Below are 23,367 nucleotides of genomic sequence, written 5' to 3'. Positions count from 1 at the left end.
TGCCAAGAAACAGCTCTACAGACGTGATGTTTGCTTGAAAAATCTTTAATGGGGAAGTATAGAGAAACATCAGAGGGAGTATTAGTGCCTTAGTGGATGTAGAGAAAGAGCATGTAAAAGGGTGCCAACACAGGAACTGTGGTACTGCATGAGGAAGTCAAGAGTGGCAGAGAAGTATGTGGTGCACAACATGTACGAGGGCAGGGAGTTAGTGGTGAGGTGTATGGTAGGAGTGACAGACGGGCTCGAGGTGGGGCAAGGATTACATCTGGAATCAGCTCTGAGCCCCTTCTTGTTTGCGATGGTGATGGACAGGCTGACAGATGAGGTCAGGCAGGAGTCTCCAGAGGGTATGTAGTGAGAGTAGTAGTTCCTGAGAGAAGAGGAATGACTAAGAAGCAAGATTGAACACATGGGTGTGAATTAGAAGGAGAAAGGTGTAACGATGAAGAAACGAGGAGCACAGGTAGTGAAAGCAGATGAGTTTAAATACCTGGGGTCACCCATCCAAAGCCATGGAGGGTTTGTGTTGACTTGTGAAAGGAGGATAGCAGCAAAAGTGACACTAACAAGACAGGAGGATGAGCTGGAGATGGAAAAGTTGAAGAAAATAAGATCAGGTCAAGTGGTTTAGAGACAAACAGAGAGGCAAGGCTGAGACAGAGGGATGGTGGATATTGGAAAAAGTATGTTGACACTAGAGCTGCAACTGAGGGGAAAAAAGGGGAAGACCACAGAGAACATTTATGGCGGATATGCAGAGCTGGTGTGACAGACGGGGAGCATGTAAGGGACACGGTGAGATGAGATGGTTGCAGATGATTTGCTGTGGGTGCGGTCACCTATGTGTGACAAAACGCCAAAGAGCTTCCTCTATCGTCAGCAATAAAGACAACCACATTTTTCCGTGAAAATTCATCTTTATTGATACCATACATGAATTATCAATGACAGAAACCTGGCAAAAAAATATAGATATAAAACCACCCCCATGATGAGGTGCTACAGGAGCCAGCTATGGGTGCATTGCCATTTCATCTCTGTCTCATACACCCTTATATTTCCCAAACAGAAAACACAGGGTGTTGATAAGTTGCTCCTAGATTCAATTCTGTGTCTGCCTGCTGAACTGAAACACCACAAAAGTAGACTAGGGGTGCTGGAGACGATGAATAAGGATTTCAACACAATAGCCTGCAGCCTAGTGTAGATTTACAGATGGCTTTTCAGCCAAAAACGATGGAGGAATTTCTGGCAGGCTGCGCACTCATGTGCTCTGTGAGACCCCTGCTGGACAGTCTACAAATTACCATGCAACAGCTGTTAGCTGGCATCTGGGTGATGCTGTCAGGCAACTGTTTCCCTATTTCTCTGCAAACCCTGACACCACAGCTTTAAGACCGACTTCCCCAAGGGTAAGATCCAATGTCAGTGGTCAACCTTCCTTTTTTGTTAAACTCATCTCTCAGATATTAACATTTATCTGAAAAACAGACATCAAATAGCCTAAAAACAAGACCATAAGTATTATAATTAAAAGGTTTTGGTCAATCCTATTAAATTTCAATAAAGGTCGCACCATTGTGGCACATTTCCAGCATCTAAGGAACTTGAGGCATACAACTGGATGACTTTGAGGTCAACACTTTCTGTCACCGTTGCCATTTACTGGTTTTCAAATACACCTGACGCTTCCACACCCTCGATGGCATTTAAATTCCTCCTCGATAATACTGAGCCAACAGAACGATGTGCAAACTGCATCTCCGTAAGAAACACAACAGAATGACCTCCGTTGGCATTAACTGACTCAGCAGCCCCACAAATTCCTCCATATATCATCATGAATATTGTACAGGTGGGTTCAACCTAAACAGAACATCAGTACATAGAAAAATAAATACAGTTTCCTAAAATGCGGGCAAAAATCGTTTTTTAAGTCAGTGATTGTACCATTAAAAATCACGTTTTTAAAAAAAAAAAAAAAAAAAAACTTAAGAGGTTTTTCATCTCTTTACATTAGATTGAGTATCTCATAGTTCTAGGGAGGAATACATAGAATAACTTTTACAGAAATTACTACCTAAAAATATACAAGCACAGACACAAACATGAGGAGTAAAGCCAACAAATGATTCATTATATAACATAAAACAGCGCCGTTTAAACAGTATAAGAATCTTTACATGTAGCTCCTTGGTCTGCAGCTTTCTTAATTGTACTTAAAAACATTTCTGGGAAGCTTAAGTTAATACAAAAGTCTTATTTTTTTTATTTTACAACCCCATCAAAAGTTGTTTTTAAAATATTTGAGTAGCAAATTTGATTTCTATCATTATATTCTTTGAATAGAGGACCCTCACCCCAATATAGAGATCTGAAGACAAAGCAAACAGTTCTGCGATGATAAGACAACAGATGTGAACCAGGTGCTCGATGGAAATTTACCTGGGGAAACTGGTTTCCAGTGTGCTACTCTGAACTCGCATCAGATAGTTAAGCACTGGCCCTGCTGTCCCCAGCCTGTTTAGCACTGAAGCCAATGGGCCAGATGACAGCTGGATGTCTGAGACACATGGATGACATATCAAGGATAGACTTACATGAAAGTTATTTACCATCACAATAAGAATGATCTAACAGCAATATTTCTACATTAATATACTGCAGGTTTCAGATGTTTACAGTTCTTACATTAGCAATAATAGAAAAGGAAAAAAAATACACCGTCAATTCATAAGAAAAATAGATTGCCGTTAATAGTGGAAAACAGTGCAAAGAATATTCTGGGGTGTTTTTTGTTGGCTTGCTTGTCTGTTTATTTTTAGAAATTGTTTACAAAAAAATTGAAAAACAAAACAAAATCAAAACAAGTCTAAAACATAGAAAATAAAAACACTTCTGTTAGCGCCTGGTGCTCTGGTCCAGACACGCTGCATACCACCTTTCTCCAGTACCTCAACGTTTTATGCTGAAGGTGTAAGGTGACCGTGTTAGTGTGTGCGCACTGGTGTGAGTGTGTGCGTGTTTGCATGTGTGTGTATGTGTATGGGTGTGTGTCTGTCAGTGTTTGTGTGTGTTTAAGATTTAGCGTAGTGGTTCTCAACTCCGGTCCTCAAGCTCCGGCACTGTACAGGTTTTTGTTCCAACCAGGTCCTACAAAAACAAATAATTGAGTTTTTAAAAACCGAACGTTGAATTTTGATACTAAGAGTGCACACAGTTTTCTGCAGCCTGCAAAAACATATGTCAAATAAAAGCTAAGCATTCCTTCCCTGTGACATGAGCACAACAGAAACAGCGACGTGCGAGGCTGACGGGAACGCACGCCTGAGAGACCCGAGGTTGGAACAAGAACCCGCTGACATGGGCGCCGCTGCGAGCACTCGGACAACCGGACACGCCAACTCTGGCTCAAACATTGTGGTGAGCGATGATTGCGGGACGAGGGAGGTGGGGGGGTAAACACACATACACGCACACTGCCAGCCCGCCAGACTCACCACACCACTAAGAGGACTGGTTGTAGCCGGGCAGACTAGGGCCAAGGCTGAGCACCAATGATCATGTGAGGGAGGTAGAGTGGCTGAACTGGCCTTTGTGTGACGGCAATAAGCTCGAATGGTCCATCTATTTCACCACCCACTCTCCTTTTATCATGAAAGAACACAACAAATAAAAATTAACTCAACATAAGTGCTCGAAGCCGCCCTCCCTGACCCCTCTTGCTAGCATGTTGGCTCAGGTGGATCCCAGTAAGTTTTTTTCGGGGGGGGGGAGGAGAAAAAAAAATACAAAAAAAAAACTAGTTGGGACCCCCTTCGTCTACTGGGACGACTGGGAGTTGTCATTCTTGCTCTCCTGACTGGAGGGTGCCTTGTTGTTCCAGGGCGAGTGTGCCCCCAGTGCAGGTGAGCTGTTGAAACTGTCCTCATCCTCCAGGCCATTCGCCCCATCGTACTGCGTGTTCTCCAGCCGCGTGATCAGACGCTCGTCCTCGTCACCAAACTCCCCTCCCATCAGAGTGGGCTCGCCCACCATCATCACATCCTAAAGGGGACAGCAAGGGCCGGTACAAATTATCCCCATAATACAGGGGGGTGCGCGGAATGACTGCACGCATGGGTCACTAACCCTGAACTCAACTCTGTAGTTGTTCATTTCGTTTTGGTTTTTGCTTTAGGTGCAATCTGACTGGGCTCAATTCCAGCATTACATTTATTTGTTTTATGAACGTCATTATACTGGAAATCAAGGGAACCCAAGTATTAAAAGCTTTCCATTTTAGTGTCCTCTTATTCTGAACCAAATCACAACAGGACAATGTGTGTTCAGGTCATCTACTCAGACATTTAAGTAGTCCATGTGGCCCTGACTCCCTGCCCCGAGAACCAGGGTCGAGAAGCCTTTCCTACTGGCCAGAAGTGGGCATCCCTGATCCTTGAGTGCTGCATCACGGGGGTTTTCATTCCACCTCGGGTCTCGTTCGCTCAGTCAAACAAGCAGTGCTGTGTGAAATCACGTGCTCTGATAGACTCAGTGGTAACTCTAAGACCGGGATAACACGGCAGATTTAGAGTGAAAGCCTAACTATCCCACTGGAAATCAGAGCAAGGTTAACCCTACCCCACAGACCCAAAATATATTAAGCAGAGACGGAGGTCAGTTGTACCTCCTCTATATGATAGACCGTTTAACCTGTGGCCCTAGAGGACCAGGGACTGCCCATCACTGGATCACATGAGGGGGTCTAAAACCTAAATCTATTCACCCTCTGTAGAATTACAAAAAACAAAACCACACACACACGCACACACACCCACCCACTCACACACACACACAAAAACCTAATCCCACCAAACTACGAGTCCAAATGCCTCCCTGACCTACCTCCACCCAAACCTTGTACTACAACTAAACACGCTAGCAACCCCAGCTCCCACCCAATATACGCATACAAAGAATTTTCTGACCGCTCTGCCCTTCTTTCCAACCCTTACACCCTTTTTTTCCCCATGCCTTGCTCAGCTGAAGTTTGGAGGTGCAGACAGAAGTCAAGTAGATGTAATGCTTACAGGTACCTGGCTGGAGAGTGAAAAGCTGTTGGCTGGACTCTTCTTTTTACTGTTGCTGTTGTTATTGCTGCCTCCGCCAGAGCTCACGGTGCTCCCGCCGGACACCTTCCTTTTCCGCCGCTTGTTTGGAGCTTGTCTGGCAGGCTCAGCTACAAGCACAGAAAGACATGTTTCACATAAATCTCTATAAATCACTAGTTTCTAGGTCATTTACAGATAAGAAACTATCACGCAGCAGCTACTGGATTTTAGTATGGGTGCTTCAAAGCTTAAATTTAAAAGGCAACTATCATAAATGCCACTGGCTATTTCAAACGCGTTACCTGGAGGCGCTACCATTCTTTGCCACTTTTGGAAGAGGCAGGTCTTCAGGCAGTCTCTGGGGCTCAAACTATAGGTTTTATGCCTAGACATCAATTCTTGCATGGGTTCCAATATCACACATAGCTTAAGGGAAGATGAGAGAGGCCAAAGTTGAATGATAGATGTTAGATTGTTCCAAACACAGATAATTCACCAATATGTTACCAAAAAAAAAAAAAAGAAGAAAAAAAGAAGATCAAGAAGGAAATTTGCGTACACGGAGGTAGTTGAGCGTGGAGTTGGACAGCCCACATCTGGTGATATTTTTAGCCAGCTGATCAAGCATCTGGGGATCCTGGAGGATAGGGGAAAAAAAAACAAACAAAAAAAAACAACAAGTAATGACTAATTGCACGCACGGTACGTGAATCTGAGTATTAAAGAGGGGCTTGTTTACACGGCAACTCACATGCATAGCCAAAATGCTCCTCGGTAGGACCTCTCTGTGTTGTCTGATGCTGAAGTGCCACGTCTTGATCCTCATCATGTCGTCAAACATAAACTCTAGGTACAGGCGGCCCTCAACACAAATCTAAATCAAACAGCAGAGATCATGGGTTACCATCTCAACAAAAGGTTCAGAGACAATTGTGCATCTATTATCCACACTGGCATTACCTGTGTAAACATAGGTTTGCCGTTCTGGGTCACCATGGTGCACTGGTCACAATCGAGAGACACAAAGTTACTATGGAACGACTCCTTTGGATGCTTCAAAACATAGAAGAGCTCAGTGGCGCCCCCCTCAAAGATACTTCTGAAGTACCGGGGAATCAACGTTCTGCCGATGGCTGCAGACAAAATGTGCCAAAGTTAAAAGCTTAAAGCTGACAGGACATTAAAAAAGAAAAGCCGTCATCTGATTTAAAAAAAACCTTATAATACGGTACAACCCCAACAGACCACTCTTCTCTTAGACAGCAGGACATTTAAAAGTAGCATGGGAGGCATAGCCTTCAGCTTTCAGGCCCCTCTCCTGTGGAACCAGCTCCCAGTTTGGATTAAGGAGACACCCTCTACTATTAAGATTAGGCTTAAAACCTTACTTTTTTGATAAAGCATATATTTGGGGCTGGATCAGGTGATCCTCAATCCTATTTAGTTATGCTGCAATAGCTCTGGGCTGCTGGGGCCTTGCCATAATGCAGCAAGTGTTTCCTCTTCACTTACTTCTTTTCACTCTGTGTTTATAAACCACTCTGCATTTAATCATTAGTTATTATTAATCTCTGGTTCTTTTCTACAGTGTGTCTTTTGTCCTGTCTCTCATTCCCACTGTTGCCAAGTGCTTGCTCATAAGCAGGTCACCTGATTGTTGGGGTTTTCTCTTTATTATTGTAGGGTGTTAACATAAAACATATTCAATGACAAGCAGCTATCATTTCTTTGAAAACATTTCTTACTGTATCGTTTTGGACCATCTTCCAGACAGAAAGTGATCGTGAGCATAGCATCATCTTCAAAAAACTCTGTGGTGAAGGCATCCCACCAGAGATTGTCACAGTCCTAAGAGCAGAAGAAGAAACATTTTTCAGTTTTTGATTCCTCAAAATGTGCAGTGAGTTATGTTAAAATAGGTCATGTTCAAAAGGAAGAACAGATGCCATTTGCAAAAAACAAGAACTGGAAATTCATATACCCGCACCTCTCCTATAACCTTTCTACTCCTCAGGACAACAGAATGAAACGCACGCAAAAAGCCCTGCGATTGGCGACCTGTCCATGGTGTACCTGAATCTCACCCTGTGACACCTCAGATGATAGTCATTCAGCAGCTTTAAGCGTTTTCTTAAAGATAAATGTTAAAGTGTGTTTTCCTGGATAAGCAACCAAACCCAACAATTCACTTTCCTGAAAGTAAAACTCAATTCCAGTAGTTCTTCCAGCTGTAGATTAGCATGCAAGCATTTCCTGTAGTGTGCAAACAGCCTCACAACGTAACAACACATAATGGCTACTCTTTTGCCCGTTTAGGCATAGAAACAGTTGGCACTCCAATTATGTTTTAGCCAGGTTTATCAGATAATCCTATTAGAGTCTGGATGTAACTCAAGTCTGAGTTCTGACTTAATTTTCTCACATAATCCCCAACATGGTTGGTTACCTACACATCAACAGCTGTTGGGAGGGAAATCTAAAAATAGGGTAACAGTAAGTAGTTTACAGGATCTGCAAAATGTAGTTCTACGAGGACTTTATTACATTTCCTGCTTGGAAATAAAAGACAGGCTCTGTGTTTTTGTGAAACAGTTGGTGTTGGGTTGCTACTACACTGTGTGAAATACAAAACGATTCTCACCTCTGTCCAGTTCTGTAATCTTTTGTTCAGCTCATATATCCGGTAGTCTGTCTGGTTCCCATACGGTGTGGGTCTCCTGAAACAGAAAATGGGGATATTCAACACCCTGCAGTGGGGGCTGCTTCAGTGCACTTACACCCGTAGTGCAAACAAAAGCAATAATCCAAGAGCAGCTTCAAACTAAATGCAGCATAAATTTTTGAACAGTATATGCTATATAAAGGACTTCTGACCTAAAACGGGATCAAATGACGTTAATTATTTAAGCATCAATGTGCTCACCCCATTCCAGGCTCCATGTATGAGGGGGGATACATGGGTGTAGGCCTAGGACAAAAAAAAAAAAAAAAAAAAAAAGGTATTGATAATCTCCACCAAGCATGTATGCCTTTAATAACATTCTGCAAACAGATTGCATTTCATAACCTCTCCATATTATTAAATTTAAATAAATAAATGTAAAAACAGACGTCTTATATTCTTAAGTAAACATCAAGAAAACTGATTTTATAATAAAAACAAGAAGCCTGCAAGAAGTCAAAAGATAAGACATCAAGAGGGTAACAAATGGCATAATTTACTGGCTGAATGAATTCACAAATTTCCCTTGAGAGCTCAGCTCAGACCTACCCCACATCTCTGTCCAGCATAGCGCCTGGGTGGAAGGGGGGAAAGCTGCCGCCGTTGGGGGGCTCCTTAGGAGAGTACAGCTTGAATGACTTTGACGAACAGCCTGCACACAACCCCGGAGCAGAGGAGGAGGAGGGGGGAGCAGAGAATTAAAGGAGATTTAGATTACTTTGGATTTAGCTCATTCAAATCGCAGCAACATCTCAGTAATCTAATGTTGGATGATTTTGTTCAGACTTGTTCAAATAAAAGCCCACTGCCATAACAATTTCCTGCTGCTCTCATCATCTAATGCACCTCCAATCTGCTAAATGGACAAGAAAACAAATGATTGTTTTGGGGAGGGGATATATTTATTAACCTGTAGACATCTGAAAACAAACTGCAAAGTGAGTGGAAACCAGATCCACTGGCAAATTTTTTGTACTTTTGTGGCACCTGTACCATTACTGGCGACCCTCCTCTCAACATACAGCCCTATGTGAACCTAAAACCATGCCTCTCTACACTGTGTGCTGGACTCCCCCTCTTGCTGCCTCTTCTATACCCATCCCCCCCCCCCCATCCCTACACTGGCTGTTGTTAACCCCTGTCTGCCCAGATAACACAGTCATGCTCAAACAATCTGGCAGTGCTGAGAAAACATCTACTCAAGAAGGCTCCACACAAACAGCTGCTTCAAGTTTTAGGGTCTCAAAAGATATTTTATACCCAGGTTGTAGGAAAACAACCCCTAGAAATCTGAGTCAGACTGGCCAGTCACAACAACCCTCCAGTTCCCCCACCCTTTGAAGCAGACACAGAAGTGGGGCACCAACATGAGGAATTTAAAGTATGTTTTGATAGGCAGGTATTAGCAACATTTAAATAACAGCAAAACCCATTTGTATCTAGTTGTTTAACAATGCCTGCACTGCCTGTAAATGTGGTATTCCCAACAGGCACCTGCATAATGTTAATTTGACCTACAATTTATGCACAACGGTTGGTCACTGTCTGCTTGGCATAGGAAAGAGGGGGCTGTACTTAATTAAAACCAGCAGGGGGAGAAACGTCGACTCCCAGCGCCATGCATGCTAATGCAAACCAAAACCATAGAGGGGTGTAAATGTAAGATTTTTGCCACTTCCTGTGAACTGATCGAGTTATCTACATGTGCACCAATTCTCAAATGGTGATTGTTAGGTTCAAACAGAGAGAGAAAAGCATTAATTGTCCTCCTTCACCACACACTACTACAACTCCTCCTCCATTTACTTTCACCCTTTTCTTCCTTCTTTCTGTATACCCTCAAGAGTCATGGTAGGTCATCTTCTCCTCCCTATTAGTATGAGGCTGATCTTGCTCAAGGCCACCCAACAATGGTTCCCTACACATTACCTCTGACCTATACACCCACCCCCAGCAAGTCTAGCCATTAGTCCCAGACTGCATTCAGGCCCATATGATAAGCCTTTGTTCATTTTGATGCTGATCCCACAGCTTTGTGCAAAACATAATGTCCAGTGTAACAAATCACATCTCTATTGTGAAAAAAAAAAACAACCTTTCTTCAATCACAACCCTTAATGTGAAAACAGAAACAGCTACAATGAAGCTACAATCAAATTATGCAAAGATATTTTAAAACAAAGGCCCTGAAAAAAAAAATGTTGATACATGGGGGATTCTCACCTCTAACATAAATACACACACAAATATGAGGTTCAATCAGCAGTACTAAACCCATCTACAAAACCCTGCAGATCATTAGATCCTCATGCATGTAAACAACTACTAACACGAAAAGACAGGCTCAGAGGCACCCGAGGTTAAAGGATGTCACGTACTGACAAATGACTACAGTCCTTAAGCATCCTTGAACAGAGTAAACTTTAACAAGGTGAGAGATCACGATGCATATTTCACTACGCTAACAAAAGGTTAACTTAACTGGACTTTGATGCAGTTCAGTCCGCCCAAACTGCTTAATGCAAACAATAGAGCTGCATCCAGAGGATGGCCATCAGCCAATAAAACATCCAAAGCTATGTGCAAGACTCCTAACGTATTTGCACAGCTCTCTGGTGTCACCTCATTGCTCCATGCATGAGCAGTATACCTGTAAAAATGCGCGAGCATCCACTTTAACAGCACGGGCCAGGCGTAAACTGAACCACAGGGCCGCGTTCATTAACATTAACCGATTGCAGAAAACGGATGCCATTGCTAAGCTATTAACCCACTTGCTAAATATCACCGCCCTCCGCTCCCTATCCCCCCGTGTCTGTTTACGATCAATTTCAGCGGATATTGTGAACCTGTGATGCTGCTAACCTGGTATAGCAGTTCGACTGAGTTACCTGCAGAGAAACGTCCACCTAAACGCGGTGCTGCTCAACACCTCGGGTCGGTGTTTCTAGCCAGCTAGCCTTGCTGCTAGCCGGAGCGGCTGGATGGTGAATTCTCCGCCGCTGATAATGTACTCCTGTGGTCCTAAACCAAACAGCTGACGACGGGAACTGAAACACTCCCGCTACTTCCCCGCTTCTGGTGAATTTGCAATTCCTGCTTATATGTTTTAAATGTCATTTGTCTGGAGGACTGTGTTCTACTACTACCGGACCCTTTGTTCCTGCCAGCCGAGACACGAACAAACAAAGGCCCCGCCTTCCTCCAGGCTCCTCCGCCCATCCCTACACACAGACCGGGACAAAAATCTCAGGCCCCAGTCAAGACAAATTGGGGCCCCCAATTTGTCCCATCAGTAGACCAGTGGCCCCCAGTGTAGTACAAGGTGGGTCCCCATTGCGAGGAACAACCGTCTCACTTAATCTTATTCCACAGTCTGACAGCATTGTGGGCCATGCCGTTTCTGTGCCAGCCCTGCGCTGAAGTATAGTGGGTATGAATAATATTTGGGTCAGCAGAGTTTAGGAGGGTAAGGTAGCTATTTTTCTTCTTTCATTGATGCAATCAAATATCCATCTGCACTTTGCCTACTGTATTTATTACAAGTCATAAAGTGTCATAGTCTATAATAGCATTGTAATAAGATGCCACACAAGTGAAATACACTGAAACATGTAGCTCACTTGCAAGTCTATCTTTTTGTCCAAGTATTACATGTGACATCTCTCAGATATTTAACTATCTTGCACTTCACTTTGTTAAAATTGTGTGTGAACAGGCTGATTTTTAAAACACACCACATTGCTCCCTAACTGCAGTGCTAGATAATTAAATATCTTAATACTTGACCAAGTAACCACGTGTTGCAAAAAGAAAAAGAAAAATGCATCATTATGTCTGCACTTTTTTTTTTTTACCTCATTCAAGCATTTTTAATCTAAAAAAATTACATAGACTTCATTACTGCTCAGTAAAAGCTGAATCTCAGATTTCATGATCAGATATGGCTGCAATAAAATATGTCTTTTTCCTACTTTAACTGTGGATCAAAGTGACAGGATTATGTCCCGTGAAACTGCAGTGTCTGAGATGATTTCTTCTCAACCTCCCACGCAGAGTGTCCGACCATTTATGAAAGCTCTGTGTGAGGGCACTGAAACAGTCAATCAGTCATAATGATCACTCATGAAGAATGAGTAGTCCTTTTAGAATATGCTGTAAAAGTAACACTGTGTTAGCAGTGCTGGACCCATTTAAACTAGTGGTCATCCAAGTCCTGCACAATCTTAAAACCCCTTAACCTTTATTCTTTTCATGGAGTGTGAATCAAACATCCTATTTATACCATTAAATCAGTTATGACTTGCTACCAACATAGCGCTTTTAATTGTAGCTTTGTAAAGGCCTATTAAAAGTGATTGACGCGGCTGATGACTCAAATCTTTTCAACCACAGCTCTGTGCCCGTCATAGCCTCAGTTCGCGTAGGCTAATCTGCAGCCTCACTTTTAATCAATAACCACTCTAATGTTTACAAGCAATATATTTGAGGCCTAGAGAACCATTTGTGGTCTCAAAGTGCATTTTAAGCTCATTTGTTGAGGCTTTCACTTGAGCTGCCAGTCAGTTAGAATTTCTACAAGCTGGGAGTGCAGCCTAGGGAAGTGAAGCTATGCTTTTTGAGATGTACAGTAAACACATCTGACCCACACCAGCGTCTCTCAGCGCACAAACCCTATGTTATATATAGAGCAGAGATATGTAAAACTGTATGCAAAAAAAAAAAAAAAAAAAAAGCAGGCACTGCTGTACGCAGTTTTCAGAGAAGGATGCACCACCTGTGGTCTAATCTGTTAGTGATAACACAAGCCCAACTTTGAGATCGCTTGTTGAACAAAACCATAGCTGGCTGGTATATCAACTCCTTGTGCAAGTCAGTTTTGATGGACTTGCACAGAGGTGTGAAAGGACAGCATCTCCCTCTGCTGGCAGATGCTGATAAAAGAAAAAAAAATGTATCTCATGCTTCAAAGTAGAATGAATTTACTGTCCTGGAGTTTACAGTAATATTTGATTTTGGCCATAACAACAAATTTGTACATGCTCAGCTGTAGTTGTATATTAAATTCTATTATCAACAACATACATATGCACAAAATCCATTAGTGTGGATTTCATGGCAATATGCATTACCGCATGCATTACTCTGCATCTTCTTTAATCTGTATTCGGTAAGAGTCACATTTAGCACATAGTCACCTGGCAGGCAGTGATAACATTAAAGGCACCATAGCACAGGAACTAAGTCCTATTTTGGTATCAGAAAAGGAGGTTTTGAACTGCACAGGTATTAGTGTACAAACACCGATATATCTATCGATCTCTATATCTATCGATCTCTATATAATGATATATCGGTGTTTGTACACGAATACCTGTGCAGTTCAAAACCTCCTTTTTTGAACATATATATACACATATACAGAGTTGGGTCGACTTGCATTCAGACTGCTTTGTCTTGCTCAACTTCTGTGCTTTGTTTCATTGTTGTAAAAAAAAAAAAAAAAAAAAAAGGTTTTTCCATTTTTATTTATTCATTGGTTATTTAAACTCTGGCTTGCTTAGGCAAATAATATACTAGGAGAAACTGATATTTATAAACAAAGTAGGTCATCACACACTAGCCACATGTAATTATGCCTCGAAAACATTTTCCAGGCCCTTCAAATGCATTACGACTTTGACCAAGCGTGTGACAAAAGAGCTTTTAGCAGCACTGAGGAAATCTGAAGAAAGCTGGTGAAGAAGAGGATGTTCCAATTCCTGTTGCTGCTTTTTTAGACACCGCAGTGGAAGTATAAGCCTGTCTGGGAAACTGTTGTGACACCTGACTGGTAGTGATAGCAACAAGGCAGGAGACTGTCCTAACACAGGCGTCACCCAGAGGATGCTGCTGTGGTTTACCGAGAGGAAGTTAACAGTGTGTGTTCAAGACATGGCAAAGGATAACGACAGAGAGAAAAACCTCATGTCTGTGTGAAGGTCTGTGTCGTGAACAGTAGCAACAACACAGATCTCGGACCTGCACCCAGACTGAATTAACAAATTCCTTGGAAAGAGTTAAAATTTTAGGTTTTAAAATGAATTTCACAGTCTCCCTGAGAATGAAATGAAATTCATGGAGGTTGTAAGTTCTCCAGATAAAATTTTAGCTGTTTAAACTTAAGAACTAAGACAGACTACGATATTATTTAGAGACTAAGCATGGAAATCCCCAAAAGGGTATAAAGACACAGCATTTAATTGTAATGAAATATATAAACTTAAAGCAATGCACAACATCACTTACTCTCTTACCCAAAATTAGAAGGAGAAGAAACAACTTACAGCAAAACTCCCTTCAATAATGTCAGTGTTTCAATATTAGTTTTGATTTGCATAAAACTGATCAAATATAAGGCATGCCATTCAGCACTCTAACCCATCTTGACACCAACTGTACTTTGCACAGGTTGAATAATTCATGATATATTTAATAAAAAGGGGGAGAAAAAAACAAATCTGGTTGGATTAATAAACCATTCCTGGTGTTGAGTCCACACAGGCAGCACAAAGATATAGTTTTCAGCTCTCCTTATACTTTGTTTTTACAGCAGTCTGCTGTCGTCTTCACTAGCTTGTACATGTTTTACAATTACAGGTGTGCTTCAATAGAAAAATAATTTCCTCCCCATTTCGATGTCTCCCTATGCTCCCCCTGTTTTCAGCTGGGTGGCACATGCCAGCTTTCTCTTGCCATCCTGTCAGCCTGCAGCAGATGTGACATCACTACAGCTCATCTCCACTCTGCCCCCCCCCCAAACCCCAACAAAAAAAAAAAAAAATTTCTCCGACTCCCCCAGCATCTCTGTCTGTCTCCCACGCATTCCTTCTTTCTCTCTGCCTCTGCACACACAGCCATTTTGATCTAGCAAACAAGATCTGAGAGCCTCAGTAGAATAGAGAGAGGCGGGGAAAGGAGAAGAAGCAAGAGAATTGAGGAGAAAAAGAAAGCGAGGCAGGCTTTTCAGTGCAGTGAGATAAAGCTGAAGGAGTCACGTTGTTGTGTAACAGTAATCACACAAAAAAAAAAAAAATCCTAGCTGTTTGGCTGCCATCTTGGCTCTGCTTTAAGTCACTTTTCTTCAATCAGGAACCACGTGACTTTCTGCATGAGGTAACGCCACTTTTACTGCAAAAGGCAGTAGGCGAGGGATGAAGGAGTGACTGAAAGGGAGAGGAAGAGAGGGTGAAAGAGGGAAAGGAAGAGGGGCGAGAGAGTGAGATGAGGAAGGCAGAAATGGGAGGGAGGGGTTAGAGTGGGATGGGTGAGAGACTGAGAGAGTGGTGAGCAAAGGGGGGCGCATGCTTGAGTGGGTGCATGCGAGAATGGGGGGGGGGTATCTTCAGCTCACAGGCAATCTATTTTTACCATTTAGCCTGAACAAAGGATGTGATTGGCTCCACTGTGTTAGGACGAATCTCCTTCACGCAAGGAACAAAGCCTTAAAAAGGTTAATTCACAGCAAAGTCACAACAACAGCAGGATGTCACAGGGCTGTCACCGAGCTAGACAGCCATGAGAATGCCGTTCTTTATTCTGGCTTATAAACAGCAAGTATGCCTAGTGAAAAAACAAAACACATCTGTGCAATTCTGACCAAATAAATGTGAAAATGATGTTAGAACTATAGACAACTTGTTTTTACAATGTAGATTCATGCAGGAATGACGGGGAGGATCTCCCATTCAGGAACATACAAGAATGTAAACAAACCAGCCTTCAAATATAATGATTTACAGCATGCAGACACAGGGAGGGAGACAGAGAGAGAAAGAGAAACAGCAAACCAGCTTGGATCAACATGACTCTGGTTATTTGTGAGATCTACCAGCCTAAACTTGTCCTAGCAGGCTCCTCGTGATGGTGCACAAACGAGCGAGTGTACTTGCATCCTGCACTGCAAATTTTTCCAAGCACGCATGTGTAAGCCTATGTAAGTCTGTGACTGTTTAAGCGGTGGTACACGGCATGCACATGGCAGATCACTCTGGTGGACCGTGTTCTCCGTACATCCTTCCAAAACATGTGGATGTCATTAAAAGTTTCTGCTCCACAGTACGGTCTGTTAACAGGGGGAACGAAGGAGGCAGAGTCACTGAAATGCTACAGGAGGGAGAAAAGAACCTAGATAGTACAGAAACAAAAACATCTGAGAGAAGGACATCAAGCAGAGGCCCTAATATTACTCCATTTGATAGCTGATTGCCCATGAATCAGAGCAGCCCCATTAAAATGATACTGACACCCTAATTCAATCTGCCCTCTCCAAAATCCCCCGAGCAGATGCTACGATTCAATTTCTATCTGATATCTTTTCCAATGTGATGCACGGAGCCCGTCCCCTGGCACCGTGAGGCTTTTCACTGTGTGCAAGGCAACCATCTCTGTAGCCTGCCTGCTCTCAGTGGGATACTTTTAAAGAGAAATTGCTCCAAAGTCAAAAAAAGGGGGATCAAACACACCATGAAGAGAACAGATTAGAAGATGTACTTGATAAAAACTGCCAAAACATTTTGCTTGCCAGAGACTGACATGTGCAGACAGACTCCGACTGTACTAGATGCTCTTCCTCTTGCTCTGATAGAGTAGCACAAGAGCCAACTGTAGATCCTGAATATCAATAACACTCAATTCTGTGGTTATAATCCATACTTTAGGTAACCTTTAAAGCTTAAGAGTGCAAGTCTTATTTTCTGAAAGACATGCAGGAATGCAAAATGCAAAGTCACAATGACAAAGAGCTGTGCAATAGCCCAAATGTAGCTTAACTCTAGGCAAGTTGGTTAAGTCTTAAGTACCCTCATTAATAGTTTAAATCCATCAAGGGAGCTTTAAACCATTTTGAAGCAAGTAAATTAAAGTACTTTTGCCTCATTCAGTTCTGACCCCCGGGACAAATCTAAAATGTATGTGACACTAAGCAGTGAGTTCCAACAACTCTTCTAGATGTACAAGAGCCCTAATATCCGTTAAGCAGAACTACAGTGGCCAGATGAAGCTGAGAAAAGGAGTACTTATTGATATCTCAGTCTCTGTATGTGATAAAACTCAAAGAGCCATTGATCAACCGCACAGCAGGCTAGCGTGACTGAGAGGCTCTGCTGAACAACTCGATCCTAAAGTGTGGTAGCCTCAGTCTATAACCTTGTTTTAGGACATGTGCTGCGAGTGAAGCATGGATTCACCGCCACACTGCATGCCCACACAAACTCACACTCACATAGCTTGACGTTGGCCCTAGGGGGGTTTGCAGCACTTTTACATAAGTCATCTTTTTGACAGCACCACTGAGCACAGAGACGGAGGAGGAAAGAGGGAGATCAGAGACAGGAAGAGATAAAGAAGAGAGAGTAGGCACTCACCGGGACATGCACAACCTCCAACAGACATCTTCTCACATGTTGGGTTCTTCTCTAAACGAAACAGCTGCACTCAGTCCACACGCTGCTCGCATGGGCCAACTCTGAGGAAAACAACACAGACAGAGGGGTGGAGAGATAAGAGGGAGTGGTACAAAGCAGGGCATGTACACCACAACTACACTCCTCTCTCTCTCTCCGTCAGAGGCAGGAAGTTGGCACTGGTGCTCTAGCTGCATCATTAATAGGCATATTGCAACACAAGTGGGAGGGAAAATAGAGAAAGGAGTGAAATAGGAAGAAAAGAGTGTGTGAGACTGGAGTAAGTAATATGGACTGGAGCAAGGGAGCGTGTGTGAAATGGAGAATGCAGGAGGGAGGCAATTAGAGCAAAGGAGAGGAAAAAGAGAAACTGCACAAGGTGTGTGTGTGTGTGCGCGTGTCAGTGATGCATCGTCTATTTTTGCCCAGTGCTGCTGTGGGAGATAAACATACTCAGTAGGAGCCCAGAGGCAGAGGGTCATTACCGCCAAACAAACACGCATGCACAAACACACTCTCTCACACACACACCGTGCCTCATGTATGACAGATTTTCATCTCTCTTTCTGTCTCCCTCTCCTTCCTTTTGTTTTTCTGCTGCAGAGAAAACGCGGGTGTTAATCACTACAGACAGTATCGATTAAAAATGCAAAGCCCACCTGGAGCGCAGGGACACCGGAGACCCATGGGAGGCAGGAGGCGCGTGCGTGCGCAAATGCGCACAAGCCCACAACCAAGAGCCGAGTGTAAACAGTCTGACTCCATTGCAAACGTCTGTTCAGCAAACCCTACTTCTTTTTCTTTTTTTTTGGCTTTTTAATCTTACTGAACTGTCAGTTTAATCTCCTCACTCTGTTGATATTACTTTGACCTTTCTGCAGCTTGATGTGATTGTGATTCATTTCCTCTCCCTCCTCCATTTCACTGGTTTCCTTTTCCTTTCATCCCACAACTTCTCTTGGCCCAAGCTTGCCTGCTCTCTGAGCCAATAATCTCATAATCTCACACATCATTACACAAACACACAAGCACATAACCGACTCTCATAATTTAGATGTCTTTGTTGCTCATCTACTTCATCCTGTCAAATGGGTGAAAGTCTATGCGGTGAATTATCACCAAATTATTGAGACTAAACGGGAAACGGTGAAAAGGTTTAAAGATGATAGGAAATGAGCCTGGGTCATAACTGCGTCAGTAAATATCGGGCTGAATACTTTTTTTAAACAAAGATGCATGTGTCCCAGAGGCCATTTCTGCATTACCAGTCAGAATTTGGAAAACCATGGAAAAAGTTTGCACTGTTTTTTTGTTTTTTTTTAAATGCAGCATAATGAGTTAGGGTGCACACAAAGTAGCGCAGAAGAGTCAAAAAATAGATAGCAGTTAGCTCAAAAGTAATGGATCAGTGGTTGATCGCTACAAAAGGCACAAGTAAAAAGTTTAGTAAACAGCTAAAGTAGTAGATAAATGGCTAAAATAGAAGCCAGTAGAATAGTGTATGTCATGCAGTCCAGGTTACAGGTTAGGCTGGCAATTTTACAGCATTTTCTTTTTTTAAACAGTGCTGCCTAGTTTGGGTTGAAATTTAGTTTAAAAATATGACATATGTGTGGACTATGTGAAAAACTGGGGGGGGGTTGTTGATAGTGGGCTACATAACCACTGGTCTATGATATCCGTGTTGTCCCTGCATTAACAAAGGACTCCCAAGTGAGTTGAAGCCTCGTTTAACAAACCTCTGTTTTCCATTTTCTGTCACTCACAACCAATATGCCAACACGAGACAAACAACTGTCTCCACAGAAATGAAAGCTGACGGGCACATTCCCAACACAGCAGCTCACTGGCAGACGCATCACAGTTAAATGTCATACACGGTGTCAGACACTGCTCTTAGGACCAAGACACAATGAACAACCCTGCGGGCGTCCTCGTTTCCCTTTACTTGTCTTCTCCCCTCCTCTTTTCATTTGCCCTTCTCACACACAGACTTTTTTTGGCGTCTTTTGTTTCAACGGTGTTTGTCTTTCGGAGTCCTCTCATCTCAATCTGCCGTTTCGTCACAGTTCAGTGTTTTTGTGCACCTCGATGGTCGCGATCAGTGGGTTTGACATCAAGACAACATCCTGCTACTTGTGAACTCTGAGCAACACAAGATATGAGAGAACAACAGAGACATCCCCAACAATGCAAGAAAAACAAACAGAAATAAAGAGCGTGAGGGAAGAAAGAGCAGGGAGGGTGTGCGAATGGGATTTTTGGAAATGGCTCCTGTTTCCAGGAGTGATAATGCTTTGAAGCCGAGCGCTTCAGCACTAACTGCACTGTTGTTCATCCTCTTTCTCACTCTCCTCTCTGCCTCTCACTCTCCCTGCTTGTGCAGATGCAGAGATTCCCGCTCTGTCAACACATTGCACAAAAAAGCTCTCTGAGAATAATGAAGTTCCCCCCTCTGTTCGCCTCCTTCTCTCCACTGTGGGAGCACGCAGCAGCAGCAGTTCCATAACACTATGTGACAGACAGCAAAGTGCCTGCACACAGACATGCTGCCAGCTTGGCTTACTGAGGCATGCGTCTCATCCTAGTGTGTTGTCTTTACACAGTGTAAAAACACTCCACAGAGCACCTTGATTCTTCATAAATATCTATTAAAATGTTTGAAGGGCTCTTGGTGCCACCATCGCCTTCCTCTCACTCTTTTGTCTTCCAGGTGTTCTACCCCCCCGCTTTTCTTTTCTCCACTGTCTCTCTCACTCTCTCACTTACACACAAACACTCTTAAATGTCCTCCATATCGGTGCTTACCTTTGTCTTCCTCTTTCTCCTCTTACCACACTCGCGCGAAAAAGTCCGCTCAGGCCAGCCACGCAGAGGAAACCAAGCTGGGCCAGCAGAGAGAGAGTGAGGGAGGAAGAATGTGATGAGCAGATGCAGATAGGAGACACAAATGGGTTGGGGGGGGGGGGGGGGGGGGTCTAGTAGTGTGCAAATTGGATGATGAGAAGGAAGGAAGGAGGGAGGGAAGGAAGGAAGGAGGCGGGAGGCGGTGGAAGAGGGGAAATGAGAGGAGGGAGGGGGTGATGGTGGTGGTGGTGGTGGGGGGCTCTCAGCTGCACTGGTATGAATATGACGCAGAGGCAGCAGCCAGAGCCACTTCTCTCCTCTCCTTTCGAGCCCCATCCCTCCATACCCACCGACAGACAGGAGAGAGGGGAGAGAGAGGGCACTGTATCCATGGCAACGGCAGAGCAGCGGTAGGTAGCAGTTAGGGAGTGTGCTGGGGCACAGTGGTGTTCCTTTCTTTCCCTGTCTCTCCAACACACAGACAAGCTCATAAGTCCTACAGTTCCCACAGATGTACAGTATACAGCCACTGATACGCTGAAGGAAAACACAGAGGAAACGTGGGCAGCACTGACTCATTTGGACATGACAGATAATGAGAAGCAGACTGTTTGGGTCTGTTGTGTCTCAGGAAACTTGGAAAACTGGGGCCAGAGAAGGTTTATTATACTCTAAATGCGGGGGGGGGGGGGGGGGCAACTGTCAGCATCAAGTAATGAAATTGTTGTCTTTTGTGTCAAGACATGGATAATCTGAAACACTGCAAGTGCAATGAGGCCAGAGCTTTGCAGTGATGCCAACAAGTGAAGCTGATGACAATCAGCAAAATAAACAGATTCCCTGGTGTTCAAGTTGAAAGACAAACATGTGGCAAGCAGAGACATTACTGTAGGAACAAATATGCAACCCTTCTTTCCAGACATTGTTTTTTCTGTCTATACCTACATCTATTTAGCATAGAATTTTATGTAGAAAAAAAAACAGTCTAAATTTTAATATCCATCACCCAGACATATGTGGACAAGAAAAGCAAGAGGATGAACTGCAACCTTTTCAAACACAAAAAAAAGCAGTAGGCCTACTTCAAACTACTCCTACTACTAGAACTGTCAGAAACTGCATACCTTAACCAAGGCTGAAAATTCCCTCCACATCATGCACAAACATATTTGTTCGGTGTGTTTTCTCAGGAACATCAAAACCCAATTTCAAATTGATATCCAGGTTTTCCCCTCAGCTGTAAAAGGCTGATGGAGTATCGTCGTCACCCTGCCGGGCAGGCCAGCGGTACTATATTGACACCAAGGTTTGCGGATGCGAAACTCAAAAAAGGAGACGGTGTAGGAGTTTCAAACTGATACCTGGTCAGGGTAAGAGGTCACGTTTTCTGAAAATCTTGTGAATGTAGCAAAGACAGAGGGGGAGCACTGGTGGTTGTCAGCATTTTTTGTTTGTTTGTTTTAGAGGGATCAGTGTTTCATTAACATGCCATCTAAAACACAAATGAAATACAACTTTAGTAATATTTGTCCAATCTTTACAGTTGCATGACATCAGACATACAGGTTTAAGGTTTCACACATCATTCATATATTGAGTTCATTTGCAGCCACTGCCATTACAGAGCAAACAATTAGTTTGGTTAAGTTAATTAGGGTAACTGGTTTCATTACAATTTAACACACTACAATGTATTCTAACTGATGTGTGCACACATTTGATTTATAGAAGGCACTTTTTTTTTTAATTACCTGTGTGAGTGTCCAGCCTCCTGCTCTAGTCCCTCCTAGTTTTAGCAGAACAAGATTGAGGGTGGAGCTAGTTGTAATGTAGAGGCAAATCATTATGGACTGAACCATCTGCCATCACAGTCTGGGGCTGACAGGATTTATTTTAATTAATTTTAGTCATTTGGTCTGTATTTTCCCCCTTTGCATTTAAAATGGTTTAATCTGCTAGTATATAGGTTGAGTTTGTTAGCAGGGTAAAATAATTTTTCTTGTTTTGGGTTTTTGAGGTTGTATCTCTGTCTGCATGTCCTTTAGCTGAGTGGTCTCTTACAAGGGGAAACAAATCATGATTCAGTATATGTTGATGTTAATTCAAGTTTGGTTTAACACTGAAAAACAGAACCCATGGCATGGAGTCAACACAGTAACCTAAATGACTCTCAAGCATTTCTAAAATGAACATTGTTTCCAGTTGAGTTTCCAAGCAAATATAAAAAGATCTTAATATATATGGGTTTTTTCAAACAGTTCAGTTGGCAGTGGCTAAAATGCAGTTTCTTGCTTCTTTCCCATCTGGCTCCCACAGTTTTAGCCTATAATTACTTTCAGTGACCGTGGAAACAAGGAAGTAGGGAGAGCTTTCCAGGACTTGAGGGCACTTATGTTGCTGTTTTAATGTGAACATTTTTTTTACATGGACACAAATATCAAATATGCTCACCACAGCCACTGCAAAAGAACAACAATCTTTCCCTAAATATACTCATCTACCACTTTGTTAGGTACATCTTGCCAGGTTGGATCACCTTTACTCATTTTTCACAGCATAGATTTACAAGGTGCTGCTGATAGCATCACACAGTTGGATGTTAAAGAAAGTAATTTGAGCTTTAATTTGGCACATTATCCTCCTGGGGGTAGCCATAAGATAATTGGGTACATATAAACAGTTGAACATGGTCAGCGTCAATGCTAAGGTATTCCGCAGCTTTTTAAGGATGGTCAAGTGGTAGTAAGGTGACCAGGATGGATCCATGCTTTCATGCTGTTTATGCCAAATTCTGACCCTACCATCCAAATGCTGCAGTAGAAACTGAGACTCATCAGACCAGACAGCATTTTTCCAGTCTTCTATTGTCCAGCTTTGGTAAGCTCCTGAAAACTCTTGCCTCAGTCTCCTGATCTAAATCACCTTACTTCCCATTCTGATGCTCGATTTGAACTTCAGCAGGTCATCTTAGTCATGTCTACGTGGCTAAATGCATTGCACTGCTGACACATCATTGACTAAATAACCTAATAAAGCGGCAGGTAATTTACATCTATGTTTTATCGACATAGCACGTAACATATTGGGTCAAGTGATGGGGACAATCACTCAAATCACATAACTGATGAAGATTTTACAGTAAAGTCACGGGCTCTTGTCAGACTCTGTTTTCTGATTTTGAGTTATGGTTTTTGTAACACACTCTTTAGAATAATCCACGTACAAAATCAAGTTTGCACAAAAGATTACCACTATGACA

General features: G+C 42.8%; 1 protein-coding gene across 8 annotated transcripts; it reads right to left on the bottom strand.

The window, feature by feature from the left end:
- Window positions 1-900: 900 nt before the first annotated feature.
- Window positions 901-21,876, bottom strand: ldb1a (LIM domain binding 1a). 8 transcript variants are annotated; one of them, XM_040002044.1, is made up of 12 exons: window positions 20,070-20,182; window positions 17,223-17,323; window positions 8,368-8,470; window positions 8,020-8,064; window positions 7,738-7,813; window positions 6,842-6,944; window positions 6,057-6,229; window positions 5,848-5,970; window positions 5,656-5,733; window positions 5,399-5,522; window positions 5,082-5,224; window positions 901-3,156 (listed from the first exon to the last, which is right to left on the bottom strand). In XM_040002044.1, exons 2-12 carry the CDS (start codon window positions 17,248-17,250, stop codon window positions 3,103-3,105), a joined length of 1,050 nt encoding a protein of 349 aa, XP_039857978.1. In that variant the 5' UTR covers window positions 17,251-17,323; window positions 20,070-20,182; the 3' UTR covers window positions 901-3,102. The 8 variants fall into 8 exon arrangements, with proteins under 8 accessions (XP_039857978.1, XP_039857977.1, XP_039857973.1 ...); XM_040002043.1 differs by having other exon boundaries at window positions 5,076-5,224; window positions 20,070-20,178; XM_040002039.1 differs by lacking the exons at window positions 901-3,156; window positions 20,070-20,182 and adding exons at window positions 3,169-4,050; window positions 21,860-21,876 and having other exon boundaries at window positions 5,076-5,224.
- Between the last annotated feature and the right edge of the window lie 1,491 nt (window positions 21,877-23,367).

The sequence above is a fragment of the Simochromis diagramma genome, unplaced genomic scaffold (genome assembly GCF_900408965.1).
Source record: "Simochromis diagramma unplaced genomic scaffold, fSimDia1.1 OVJJ01000421.1, whole genome shotgun sequence".
Classification (NCBI taxonomy): domain Eukaryota; kingdom Metazoa; phylum Chordata; class Actinopteri; order Cichliformes; family Cichlidae; genus Simochromis; species Simochromis diagramma.
This window is presented reverse-complemented; position numbering and strand designations above follow the sequence as displayed.